Source organism: Vollenhovia emeryi, unplaced genomic scaffold (assembly GCF_000949405.1).
Source record: "Vollenhovia emeryi isolate VEMERY1.0 unplaced genomic scaffold, V.emery_V1.0 DF939280.1, whole genome shotgun sequence".
Classification (NCBI taxonomy): Eukaryota; Metazoa; Arthropoda; class Insecta; order Hymenoptera; family Formicidae; genus Vollenhovia; species Vollenhovia emeryi.
In genome coordinates this window covers 32294-46041 of record NW_011967086.1, presented here as the reverse complement: position 1 = coordinate 46041, position 13748 = coordinate 32294, and the positions used below count along the sequence as shown (strand labels likewise).

At 43.5% G+C, this 13748-nt stretch overlaps 1 protein-coding gene across 1 annotated transcript; it reads left to right on the top strand.

Annotated features, from left to right (window-relative positions):
- The first annotated feature begins 1249 nt into the window (after nt 1-1249).
- Nucleotides 1250-3774, top strand: LOC105559335 (probable ATP-dependent RNA helicase DDX28). Its single transcript, XM_012007546.1, has 7 exons — nt 1250-1477; nt 1551-1763; nt 2037-2381; nt 2447-2704; nt 2791-2904; nt 2979-3370; nt 3498-3774. The coding sequence occupies exons 1-7, from the start codon at nt 1406-1408 to the stop codon at nt 3724-3726; spliced, it is 1623 nt and encodes a 540-aa protein (XP_011862936.1). The 5' UTR covers nt 1250-1405; the 3' UTR covers nt 3727-3774.
- Nucleotides 3775-13748: the final 9974 nt, after the last annotated feature.

The window sequence follows — 13748 nt, the reverse complement described above, 5'->3', positions numbered from 1 at the left end:
CGGGTACTACCTTGTCGTGGTGGAGGGGCTTAAGTACCCTGAAGGGTTACTCTCTAAAACTCACTCAGTGGTTTATTACTGAAAACAATGAATATTCACTGATTTACAGTAATGATGCACTGATTAATTTTTAGAGAGTAAAGACCCTAAAGACGGGACAACCAAAGGTACCCATCGCGTTCGGGAGTGCTGTATAAAGTATTCGCATTAATAAAGACATTTCAAAGCTCGTTTGAAAGATATGTAGTTTTTAAATGTCCGTTCCTGTCGATGGCCACACTTCCGAGATTTGGCAGTTTTTGGGACGAGTTCGTTGCGACATCGTTTCGACATCGATCGACGAATCATTTCTCACTGGGATCATTTCTTTTATAATATTGTATGTATTGTAAAGTAAATTATAAGAAAAATGTAAAAAATCAAATTGTAAAGAAAAGAGAACCGTCGATTAAACGCGGCGAGGGTGGTGGAGGGCCTCTATATAGGTCGATTTGTTTCTATTGAATAAAATTTTAGTTCGATTTGATTCACATAGTCTTTTAATCGATAGAGTTTTGTTTGCAATTGATCAATAAATTTGCCTTTACAGTTTGATTTTTCGTTTGCACATTAATAAAAAATGTTGTACAATTATAAGCACAGCCACATATGTGACACGTTGTGTGTACTGTATAACATTTTCTATTAATGTTTCACATTGTAAGAGTTAGGTACGTATTATTGTAAACACATGTAACATGTTCATATGTAATTTTATGTCATAATGAAAAATTGTACATATTTTTATTGTATATCATGTTTTTAGTTTCACTATGTAACTTTATCTCTCTCTCTCTCTCTTTCTATATTTTTCTATATATTTCAAAATAAGTTGTGAATAAATTTAATTAAGTTATAAAAATGTAAAAACGCAATTTTATCGCAAACAAAAGAGGACCGTCGATAAGAATTCGGCGGGGGTGGTGGAGGGCCTCTACAAGTTGGTCCCCCCACAACGATGCACAGCCTGCGCCATCTGTACGTCTCGTGCTCAACCTTCATCGAAGTTGTCGGCTGCATTATCAACATCAGAAGTATTCAAGAACGCTTCACTTATCAAGCAAGCTGATCACTGTAGATTCCTGTAGATTCCGCAAGGACCGCCACGATGACGTTCTGCATTATCGATAACCTCGCAACTGTACTAAATGATTATTTTAAAGAGAAGCTCAACATTTTACCCGCAGTCTTTAACACAGTATCTCTTTATACGCTCGTGTATCAATCGCTTGCTAATGCACGCGTCATTCATGATTTAAAAGGGTTCTCTCGCCACCGGCATTCAAGATGGCAGCGGCCTAGCGCGCAGCGTGCTCTCGAGAACGTCTTGTCCCGTACACGTGCAGCACGGCTCGGTTGTCGAGAAATGTTCTCCAGATTTTGCAACTTGTGCCAGAGACCCGCGTACGTCCAGTTCGCGCAACTGCAAAGATGCTACGTAAGTGCGACACTGTTATCCCGTTGTCTGTTTCACTGCACGAGCAAATGTTAACTATTGATGTCCCGTGCAGAGGAAAGGCCCCAAGAGAAGAGGTAACGCCAAGCGCGTCGAGGCACCGAGAAATACAGAAGACAAGACACCGATAATCGTCGGTAAACGGAAAGAGTTCAACTTCTACGAGGGGCAAACGTATCCCAAGTACGAGCCGATACCACTGATCAGCAAAGGATGGCATCACTATAAATCTAAAGGGGACTACTTCTCTGTATATCCTCTCACGAGCGTACGTTGACGATTCGTTGAGTATCCATCGAGGGGTAAACCGCTGGGAGCACTGTGGTGTACAGATCTGCGGCATTACTGGGCATTACTAGATATTTTTTGAGCATTAGGCGTTGCTGGAGCATTATAAAGATAACAAGATGAAATAAGATAAAGTAATGCTCACTGGGGCTATTGGTGTACATGGTTTTGGTCAGCGGTTTACCCCGTGGTTTTCCATTGTTATTCTCTGGTGCCGTATTCATTTTATTTCAACAGACACTGAAATTTTCAGGTAAAAAAAGAGTCGTACGGCAAGTCGTTGAAAAATGAAGAGGGAGAAGAAGAAGAAGACGCATGCGACTCTTTCGATCAGTTTGGATTAGATCCACAATTAATAGACGTCTTAAAAAGATACAGTATAACGAAACCTTTGAAGATACAGAAAATGGGGATACCAAAGATAATAAACGGCGCCAATACCGTCATAGCGGCAGAAACCGGTTGTGGGAAGACGTTAACTTACCTCCTACCCATGATAGATGAGGTTTTAAGGTGGAAAAAGTTAGCAGGGCATCGATACAATGCTCCTCTTGGACTGATTGTGACGCCTACTCGAGAATTGGCATTTCAAATTGGGGTTGGTATGACAAAACGCGAAAGATTCGCCTTAAGCGTTTTTAAATTATACACGTGTCTCCACAGCTGGAAGCGAAAAAGATATGCCAGTATCTTGATATTCGTACAAAAATTATCACCGGTGGAAAAACGAAGAAGATGATGCTGGATCCACCCATGGAGATGGTCGATATCGTTATAGCCAGTTTCGGAGTTATCAGCAAGTTAACTACAAACAAGGTTTATGAATTGGACCTGGTCAGGCACATTGTATTGGACGAAGCGGACGCTTTGTTCCATGACACGTTTGAGGAGCAACTGCAAGTATTCTTGAAAAGGGTGCCGGTACGTTCGCACATTTCTCAACGTTTATGATAAAATTTATTCTAATACAGCGTATACGTCTCTGAACGCGACAATATTATTTCTAGCTCGGTTTCGCGCAAACCGTGGAGGATGCCAAGCTACCAATAAGCGCCCAATTCACGTTAGCTTCCGCGACGATGCCTTCGAGAATGTCAGAGGTTCTGGACGGTATCATAAATGTAAGACACCGTCAAGATATTGAAATTGGACAGCAAGATTAGACCGTCCGCGTTACTTGTTTATCCGCTTGCAGGTGCAATCGTTGGAGCACGTGGTATCGAACAAGTTGCATCACATTCTCGTGCCGCAAAAATTTATAAGAATGGGGTCAAGCGAGAAGCCGGCCGAACTCCTGAAATACATCAAACCGAAAGTGGCCAGCAGAGAGCAAGTGATTATCTTCAGCAACAACAACGCCACTTGCAATTGGGTCAGTATGTTCCTGGACAATAGCAACGTACAAACGGTCCCCTTGAACGGCGACATGCCGCTGTATGAGAGACAGAACAAGTACGCCACCTTCAAAAGCGGCAAATGCCGAGTGTTATGCACTACAAACGCCGGATCGAGGGGTTTGGATACGGTGGCGATACGTTATGTGTTGAACTACGAATTTCCGGGTGCGACCGCCGATTATATCCACAGGTATACAATTAATATCTGCTACTATTTATCGTGTCTCTTACAAATCTGTGCTTGCGCGCTTGAAATGGTAGCATAAACCTGCGATGGAATATTTCATGACGGCGCGTTCGTGTACGTGCGCTTTCAGATGCGGTAGAACCGGAAGAGTCAGTAGCGTTGAGGACTGCAGAGTGGACAGTTTTATAAGCACTCCGAAAGAAATTGCTGTAGTGCAAAAAATAGAGAGGGCGATACGAAAGATGAAACCAATACCGATATTCGATATCAACGAAGGGCAGAAGGAGGACGATACCTACCTGCCATTTGGATCGGAAAGTGAACCGGAAACGCAGCAAGAATTTAGCATACCATTCTGAATCGTATTACACGATTGTGTAAATAAAGATTGTTTTACTGCTCGATAATATCCTCGCAGTTGCCATATGAAAGTCATGCGAACACGAACGCGAACTCGGCGTCGTTCGGATGCAAGTTGCGCCGATAACGCTGTTTTTTTTACTTCGCGCAGCTTACGTAATTAAGCTGCTCGAGGACAGCTGCGCTTTACGAGGAAACCTTCGGAGTGCCGTCCAATGGGATTAACTAATTAGCGAAATGTTGTTGCCCTGTTTGATCTCTTCAAGAGACCTTACTCCGAGCAACTTCTCCGCCCAAACTTATCGGATTAATTAAGCTCTCTGCGTCAGCATTATCCGCCGGAACTTTTATGCGTCTCTTCCCCCGATTCTTCCGTAATTTATTTCAATTCATTTGCTCCTCGCGAGAAACACTCGAGAGCACATTTCCGTCCGTTTCTACGACGCCGCTTATCGTCGACGTGGCGCGTTCGCCTGATGAGGAAGTTGATCGAGCCGAGCGCGTCCTACGCCCGAATGCTTTCCCCCCTCCCGTCGCCCGGCGGCTCCTTTTATCGCGCCGATTCTTGAATTCTGAGTTTTAGTTCCAGGGAGGAAGCCACGACCCACACGTACGTTGTACGGCACGCTCGTCCATCCGCTCGTCCGATGGATGTCCCCCCGTCGTGTCCGGCGGCACTCCCACACGGCGAACGCCCACACGCGCGGCAAATAGCCATGCTCTCCCCTAAACAACCGCGGCAGACCTTGCGTCCAGACCGCCGTCGACAGTTTATTATTCGCGCCGGCGGTTTTAGCGAGATTAAACGCGCCCGGCACGCGCCGCGCCGGCGGTTCGTGCCCGCGCGCACGTGGTGATGATGGGTGCGCCGGATCGTGTCACCACGACGCACGGAAGGACCCTCATTGTCCCGCGAGACCGGAGGACGACGCCCTGAAGCGATGGAACGAAGGCCAGGGCGAGTTGTCATCCGTGTGAACGCGCGCACGCTTCCGTTATCCGCGAATCCTTCGGCGAAACGCGAGAGTAAGGCTGCGGTCAAGCTGCCGCTACAAACGCTTCGAAGCGTTTCTCTTCTCCTTTTAACTTTATTGAAAGAAAGGAAAAGAAGAACACTTCGAAGCATTTGTAGCGGCAGTTTGACCGCAGCCTAAGTCCAGCTCGTCCCCGTCGCGGATATTTAAGTCTGATGCCAGCTGATGAGAACACAGTGGACCCTCGATCGAACGAATACATAAATTAATAATACAATAACTTAAAAAATTTTTTTTTTAATTTACATCCAATTGCTTGTACGTGACAACTGTCTACAAGCAGACGATACTGCTGCCTTCATTTGTGCACATTTTAAAAGAATCTGAAACTGAGACTTTCCCTTCATCTCCGCCTTCAGATATTGAATAAAAACTACTGTACTATTATAATTTAATAATTTTATATTGTACGGTACTATATATTGTATCAAAGCATTCTTTACATTGAAAACAATTTAAAGAATGATGAAAAATGGCCCCCCCTAGATTACAGTCAACAGATTTTCGCATTAACGAACACTTCTTCTCCCCATTAGTCCGTCAAATCAAGGGTCTACTGTATCTTTTGCGCGGGATACAGTTGTGGATAATTCCGTTTTAATCTCATTATCATGTTTCATTGCGTTATCCTTTCCCGTTCTCTCTCATTCGTCGTGTCGCGGACAGCATCGTCCGCCGTATAAATCGATCGAGACGGTTGCCGATTCTCAATATTTCCGCTCAGGGAAATTCGCGTTAAATCAATTTAGCCGCTTGTTCCCGGACTGGCGCAGCTTCTGCTGTGTATACACGATTTAACGAGCAGTCGTTAGCAGTCCACGCGCTCCGAAAGGGTACGACACGGTCACGCCTTTGGTACACCGTCATTAATGTTACCGTCTACCGTCGCCGCCACCGGTAAACGACGAGCAACGGGCTGACGGTAGTGACGGCCGCAATAATAATGGACTAATTAACGTGGGTGGCCGCGTGACATGTGGAACGGGGGGCGGTTTAGAGCGGGCGATACGCAGCATCTATCCGGGGGATCTTCTCTCTGATCTTAGCCAGGCCTGGCCTCGCGCCACACGCGCTTTCCGCAAACGGACCCCTGGTGCTCCGTTTCATCAGTTTAAAATCGTATCTTCCTACGAATCTACCGCGTCGAAAGCTTTACGGTCATAGGCGCAATTTTTTTTTCAACGGAACGTTTCTACGAAAGGACAAAAATATGTACAATACAGGTTCGATGAAACGTAATGTATGTGTGCGTTCGATTGAAGTTGTATTGTAGATTTTTTTTATTCGATTCCGAACAAATGGCATCAGGGATATTTGATTCTGGGCTGAATTAGTTATTTAAAACTACTTTTCATCGATTGATTTACTTCTGCTACATAAGTTATTACTTTTTCCAGTTTTACATTTAATTTTTTACATGTCAAAGTTGCGATTCCACGATTCCAGGGAAATTTGTATTAAATCAATTGAACTTTTCCAATCACAGACTCATTCGTTTGATTTAATGATTGTTAAATTTTATTACATTAAGCATTTGCAATAACTATTTACTTTCTCCAATAGCAGGGTTGGGAAAGTTACTTTATAAAAGTATCTAGTTACAGTTACAGTTTTTTCGCTAAAAATGTAACTAGTTACAGTTACAAGTTAAAAATTCTTAAAAGTAACGTGTTACTGTTACTCAAATAGTAACGAATTGTTACTTTGCAGTTACTTTCTTGCAATAGAAATAAAAATATCAAGTCTGCATTTAAATTGTAAATTTTCAATAAAGGCGTTTATGCGCTAATGTCAGGCCTAATGTGATCTGTGGAGGTTTAAAATATTCTAAAGTAACTAGTAATGTAACTGACAATGAGTTAAGTTAGAGTTACCAAACAAAGTGACTGTAACTGTAACTTCGTTACAAGTAACGATATACGTCCCAACCCTACTAAATAGCAGATAGTATTTCTAATAGTATAAGTTAGATTCTAACGTTAAACTATTTCCTTTAAATCACGAATATCTTTACACGAAGAAATGATCGTAAATTTGTTTATGAAGGAGGAAAAAGGAATAACCCATTATATTTTTACACGATTGCATTTCTCTCTGCTCCTTTCTACAAGGGGAACGTTGACGGAGCATACGATGTACAGTACCGTAACGACGAGAAAATAATTACATATATAACATTTAATTGTTTTGATGAGAAGCTGTATTCAGAAAGAAGCGTTATGCTCGCACAGATTGCGCGTAGAAAGATGGCTTACAAAGTCTTTACGTAGACGGGGATTGTTATTGTTTACGCGGAGATACCCAACACTGGCTCCACACATACTATACATGTACGCAAACACGGCCGCTTACGTAACCGGAAAAAAAGACGCGATTCTTGGAAACGCCCGACAGAAACGCGATCTGCGAACAAAATAGATCAGTCAGTCACTTGCCAAGATGATTTATAAAAGTTTGTACAAACTCATGCTCGGACGTGTAACCTTGCCATCTATATTGCATCACTAACTTTTACGAAATATCGCAATTTTACTGATAGCTTCGTTAAAAAATGTTTATATAATTGCTGGATAAAACTGAAATATCTTAATTTTTAATTATAATATTTCTATGAAAAGATTAACTTCTCCTTTCGTATCATTAGTGCTCTATAAAGTCCAATTTACAATGTGCCCTTTGCGTCTAGAAACATTCTATTTTGTAGCGAATGAATATGTTTAAAAAATTTGTGTAAGTTGATAAATTGTACATTATACGTTGTACAGTCGTACGTTGTCGACGAATCTTTTAAAGCGTTTTCGATTTGCTTAAAAAATCGAATGCTTCTAGACGCAAAGAGCACATTGTAGATTAGGCGTAATTGTGTCTATAGTTTTATGCCAGACAAAGAAATGTGGAATGATTTACCGATTACGAAAAAGACATTTCAACTTTTAGAATCTATCGCAGTTTATATATCGAAATGCTGAACCTAAAATGTCATTAATTTATTTCTCATTCAATTCTAAAGACTCTTATGGAGAAGACAGAATTCCATTAATTACGTACCGTTCTAAAAACAAGGTGCTGACTTCGCAGACTCGCGATTACGAGTGTGTATGGCGGAAACACGACTTAAGTGTACCGGCCATAAATCTACTGTCTAATAAGTTATACTGCCGCTTCGTGTAATCGTCAGTCTCGCGCCGGAGACCAATTTTTTCCCTCGGCGAGCGCAAATTACCATGGAAATTCTTCGTCCAATGTCCACCGTTCTCAGTATCCATTAACGTTGCACGCGAGTGTTTCACGTGCGCGTGCATCGCGACGGGAAAATTGATTTCGATCGTCGCCGGTCGATTTTTTGCCGCACTGCGCCCTAATTCGATTTTAATAACCCTCTGCAAGAATCGCGCGCGCGCGCGCGAGCTTGATCCTGACGGTCGAGCGTATCGTCGAGTCATGCTCGCCAGGAACCGGCTCAGGAATCCCGGAATCTCATTTCGATTGCGTGAAAATCGCGATTAGTCAGAAATAACGAGCTAACGAGCTGCGAGCGCGATTATGATTTAAAACAATTATGATGCGTTTTGCGCTTAGAGTCGGCGACCTCGCTTACTCCCGTCCGCGTCGCACGACACACGCGTACGGTATTAATATTGCGGTATTAATTATTTGGTGTTTCATATTAATTAATTCATTGTTCCATACTGTTTAATCATTCGGTTTTTATTTCTTTAAGGCGATACACACATACAATATTCTAGTATCGCATGTGGCACATCAATTACCTGATTATTATTATGACCCATATATTAATAATTACTTTAGAATATTCGCGCGTTATACACACATCATATCAATATTACATTTAATAGAAACAGTACGTCAGGTGATTTAGGATGCGGCAAAATCTGATTTGCATAGTGCGAATTTAAACGGAATCTCAGACTGATAGTGAATTCGATTGCTTGCACTAGTGCGCACTGGGTGCACACTAAGACTTATTTATAGTCAATATTCTTATATTGAACTTTGTCTTAAATACATGCCCAAAGTATTTAGCCAAAAATCTGATCCTCACGAATGCTATACAAATTATTTTACTAGTTAAGAAATATTTCAAGAGATTTTTAAGACGATCCGTAAATATAAGAATTGACCGTAAACAAGCCTTAGGGCCTAAGCAGAACGGCTGTCTTGTACTCTTAAGACAATGTTTGATGTTTTAAATCTTTGTCTTAAAGTAGCGCACAATAACTGTCTGTGACTGTAAAATACAAGACAGCCATTTTGCTGAGGCCCTTAGGGTGCACTCAGTGCGCACTAGTGCAAGCCACCGAGTTCACTATAATTCAACAGAATCGGCAATCGAGACGTCTAGGGCCAGTTTCACAAACGTCGGTTAAGTGTTACTCAGACTCGAGTCAACTCCCCATCTGTTTCTATCTTATTATCTAAGGCCCGGTTTCGCCAACGTTGTTTAAGCTACGCTTAACTCGTTCTTTGTCTCTTCCCAACTGTTACTTTAGAAAGAGACAAACATGAATTGAACTAAGAGTAAATTACACTTCCGAACCCAGTGTTTTAAGTATGAAAATGCTCTGCGTTCCGCAACTTAACCAGGTGTCATCTGGTGCATAAAAGCGTTAATGAAAAGAATTAGAAGCGCACAAGCTACGCCTGACCGCGTCGGTAAAAGAGCACGACAATATCGCGTCAGCGCCGCGGCCGCGCGCGACAGATTCGTCAAGTGGGCGCCGCGCGATCGTAGCTGCGTATATTTTTCGCGCGGACGAGAGGAATCCCTTTCCTTTATTTTCTCCGTTCTTCCCTCGCGTGTCGAAAGCGCGAGAGGAAAGAAGTCGCGGCTGGAAACAACAGGCCCATTGTGTCCGGCCACCGTTCGCTCTCGCATTCTAAGAAGTCGGAGCGCGAACAACAACGGAGCACCATGGACGCGCACGGACGCGACACGCGTCGCCCGGAGCCCGCTGCGGCGCAGTGGAAGGGATCGACTAACGAGAGAGCGTGGTGGGGGCGCGGAGTAGGCGTGGTGGGGGCGCGTGGCAGCGGCGACGACCGGTTCGTCGAGAGCGACCACGCAGTTATTCCGCGGAGCGCAGTCTGTTGCCACTGTGGTGCGTCGTCGTCGTCGGCGCGTACGATTTCGCGATCGCCTCTCGCGCTGTTCTCGCCGTTGAACATCGTCCTCGATCCGAAACTCGTCGCGCGCGGGACAGAAAAGAGAGGGAGAGAGAAGGAAGAGGAAACGGATGTGAGCGTCGGTTACGATTTGACTTGAGTGCGTGCGGCCGGAGCGAGTGCGGAGTCGCCGGTGCCCAGCGCGGCGGCGGTAAACAAAGGAGTCCGTCCGCCGGCCGGGACGGACGGCGCGACGCGTGAGTGAGATCGAATCGTGGATCTAGGATCGAACAGCGACGAGGGTAAGTGGAGCGTTTGCACCACTCGGCCGCGCTTTCCCGGTGTCTCCGCGTGTGCGTAGCGTCTCGCGCGGTTGCGCGTAGTTTTGTTTATACCCGCGCTCGGAGAGAGCGGCCGTGAATCGAAGCGATCGATCTCGCGCGAGGATTGAACGGACGGAAGAGCGAGGCGCGACTCGCGCGGTGGATCGAGCGTGGAAAATAGGGAAAAGTGGCCGCGAGTGATCGCCGGGTGCGCGCTCCTTGTTGGTGATTTGTGAGAGGGAAGGAGAGAGAGAGAACCAAGCGCGGTGGATAAGGGCGAGAGAGAACCAAGCGCGGTGGATAAGGGCGAGAGAGAGGAGAGGAGGAGGATCCGCGCGGCCGTCGGGGCTGCGTCTTGGTGCTCCCGAGGGCAACCGGAAGCCGCTATATTGGAGAGGAAGCGGGAAAGCGGCGTGCCGCTCTTCTGTGTGCCGCGGCAGAGGCGCTCGTCCCAGCCCGAGAACGTGAGTACCTAACTTTTACCTAACTAAGCTCTAGGCATTTTCCACGCGACATTTCGCCTCGAATACGCTGGCGCAATTAACGTGATCGCGCGAGACGTCGAGCGAAACGCACCGATAAGAGATAGCGCTGATAACAATGGCCGTCGAGACTGATAACGAGTTAATCGGTCTCCTTAAGAATCGGGGAAAGGTAAAGCCTGCCCTGCGCTCTCTCTCCGTCCACGTTCTATTTTGTAGTCAGTAAGTAGATGTTATTTTTTTTGGGGGGCATCTTTTGCGTTATTTTGATGTTACTTTTTGGCATCTTTTGCGTTTTGTTTGTTTGCAATATGTTCGTTCCTGTTACACATAGATGGTGTAACTGCTTGAATTTAAATTTTCATCTTTCTAAATTCCGGACTTTTGTTGCCCGAGAAAAATATTTCAAGGGCTTCGTCATTTGACATTTACTTGACTTACCACACAGACGTACGCAAATTAGTCCCAGTCTACAATAGATGATTTAAGCTCTAAGCTTTAAGAATTGACCAATCACGGTCAAGTACGAGTAGAATACGCGACTGTGATTAGTCAATTTCTTAAGGCTTAGGGTTTAAATCTCTATTGTAGACTGGGACTTATGCACCTTGAATAAAAGTTACACTAAACGGTCAGGGAAAAATTCATTCCGGCTCCTGGAAAACCTGAAAAAGTCAGGGAATTTTTCTTGTTATTGAGTTTGCTCAATGGACACCCTGAAAATGATCAGTGTAAACGTTGTACAGATGATTCTTCTGGCTAAGAAATATTGCAAGAGGTATTTAAGATGGTCGTTAAATACAAGAATTGGCCGTAAACAAGGCTTGGTGTGCAATCAGTGCGCACTGGTGCAACCAACCGAATTCGCTGTAAGACTCCATAGATGCGTTGAGCATGCGGCAACGCGTGCGGCAATGCGAGTCGACTAATCAGAAGCTCGCCGCGAGCTTCCTGCGTTGAAATTGGAGTCTTTTGATTCGTTGCCGCACACGTTGCCGCAGTTGAACGCGTTTATGGAGTCTTAGCTTAAGATTAAAGCTAAGCGACGTTTGGTGAAACCCGCGGGCCCACGCGAATGTGCGGCTTACGGGGTATTTTCCCTTCTCTCTCTCTCTCTCTCTCTCTCTCTCTCTCTCTCTCTCTCTCTCTCTCTCTCTCTCTCTCTTCCGTATAATTAATCACCGCGATTGATAATGAAGAAGGCGGAGAGTTTCCTCACGTGCGATTATACCATGGAATTACATGCTCGGCCGTAGGATCATCGCGTGCCGCTTTTCACGCAACGATCCGCTAACGTAACGATCGTAACGCCGCGTTAATTTTCTCCAGCCGCGCAACCGTTTCGTCGATTCCGAGCCGAGAGGTATTTCCCGCCCGCGCACGGAAAGCCGTCGCACGTGAAGATAAAATTCTAAGTACGCCTCAGGTACGTTAATCGCGCGATTTGTACGAAGAACGGGAGTCTTGCGCACCTGCAAGTCAGATTCTTTTTCAGCGCGTTTTTTACTCGAAAGCTAATTAGAGAGAATTCTCACGGGAAATGGGGGACTATATATTATGTGCGAGACACATGATTATACGATTATTAGGATGCGGAATTGCGTACTCGGTGACCGCGATAGGATCTCGTTTATATCCGAACGTTTCACAATGAGCCACAACTTTTATCGTTACAATCTCGTGTATTAGAGATTTTCCAACCGGGGCAATTAAAGCCAACGGCACACGGGACAATTTTTCCTACTGGATTGATTGCGAGATCCAATAAGCACGTGAAATTTTAGATCGGGTGACTCAAGGCTAAATCCTGACTGGCTCTCGTAAGCAATTCAATAGGGAAAAATAGTATCGTGTGCCGTTGGCTTTAGCCTTAACGGGTCATTCCACTTTAACGGCCCCAAAACTATGCTTATCTTTAACAATTTTTTCACAGCAAATACACCATACAATGAAATAAATCTTTTTGGGATTTATTGGGACACTCTTAAATAACAACAAAATTTTTGTCATAATTTAAACAATTTTTCAATTAAGCGTTTACTACACCGTTCGAATGACGTGTCAAAAAACATGCAAGTCCGCCGCGTTGATGACTTTTATCATTCAGGCTTGCCTGAAACCAAAAAATCCAAAAGATTCTTTATCTATATGAGTGTCGCTATGTCCCGAACCTCAATTAATAATTTTTATTTAAAAATAACGAAACGGTGCCAGTTTGAAAATTTTTTAATAAGAAAATTAATAAATCTTTGACACGCCATTCGAACGGTGTAGAAAACGCTTAATTAAAAAATTGTTTAAATTATGTCAAAGATTTTTTTGTGTAATTGAAGAGTGCCCTAATAAATCCCACAAAGATTTTTTTCATTGTATGGTATATTTACTGTGGCAAAAAAATTGTTGAAGATAAGCATAGTTTTTGGGCCGTTAAAGTGGAATGACCCCTTAAGTAATCTGATCTAAAGGCCTGAACCGTGGAGTAAACCGCTGACCAAAATCATGTATACATACACCAACATCCACAGAAAAGATTTCCGGATCCAATGCTATTATACTTAAATGTATCATAAAATAGGATCGATATAGCGCCAATCATGTTTATTATAGAGAAAGGAATATTTTAATCTTAAATGAACAATTCTAAAATCTAGGATAAAATGATAGTATAAGTATCGTCTTTTGTCGAATTTCGCGGTGCCAACTACGTGCGTTGTAAGATGGAAGGAAAATTTATTCTGAACGTAAGAATATATAAACTTACATTTATATAATGTATATATACTCTTGTCTCAGTATAGTACGTCAATCTTTTTTAATTCGATAGAGGAGAATAAGAATTATTGATTTTATTTTGACATTGTCTTCTTTTTATACTAAATGAGGTTGTGGGAAATGTAAACGCGTCAAGAATATTTTTTATCTCGGTAACAGAAATCCTTTCTGAGGGTGAATGCTTACTAATGTCCACACAGAAAAAAATTAATGTCAGATGAACCTCCTATGTACTCATATGAAGGCATTCATTGTTTTGTATATACGAAATAATCTATAATCGTGT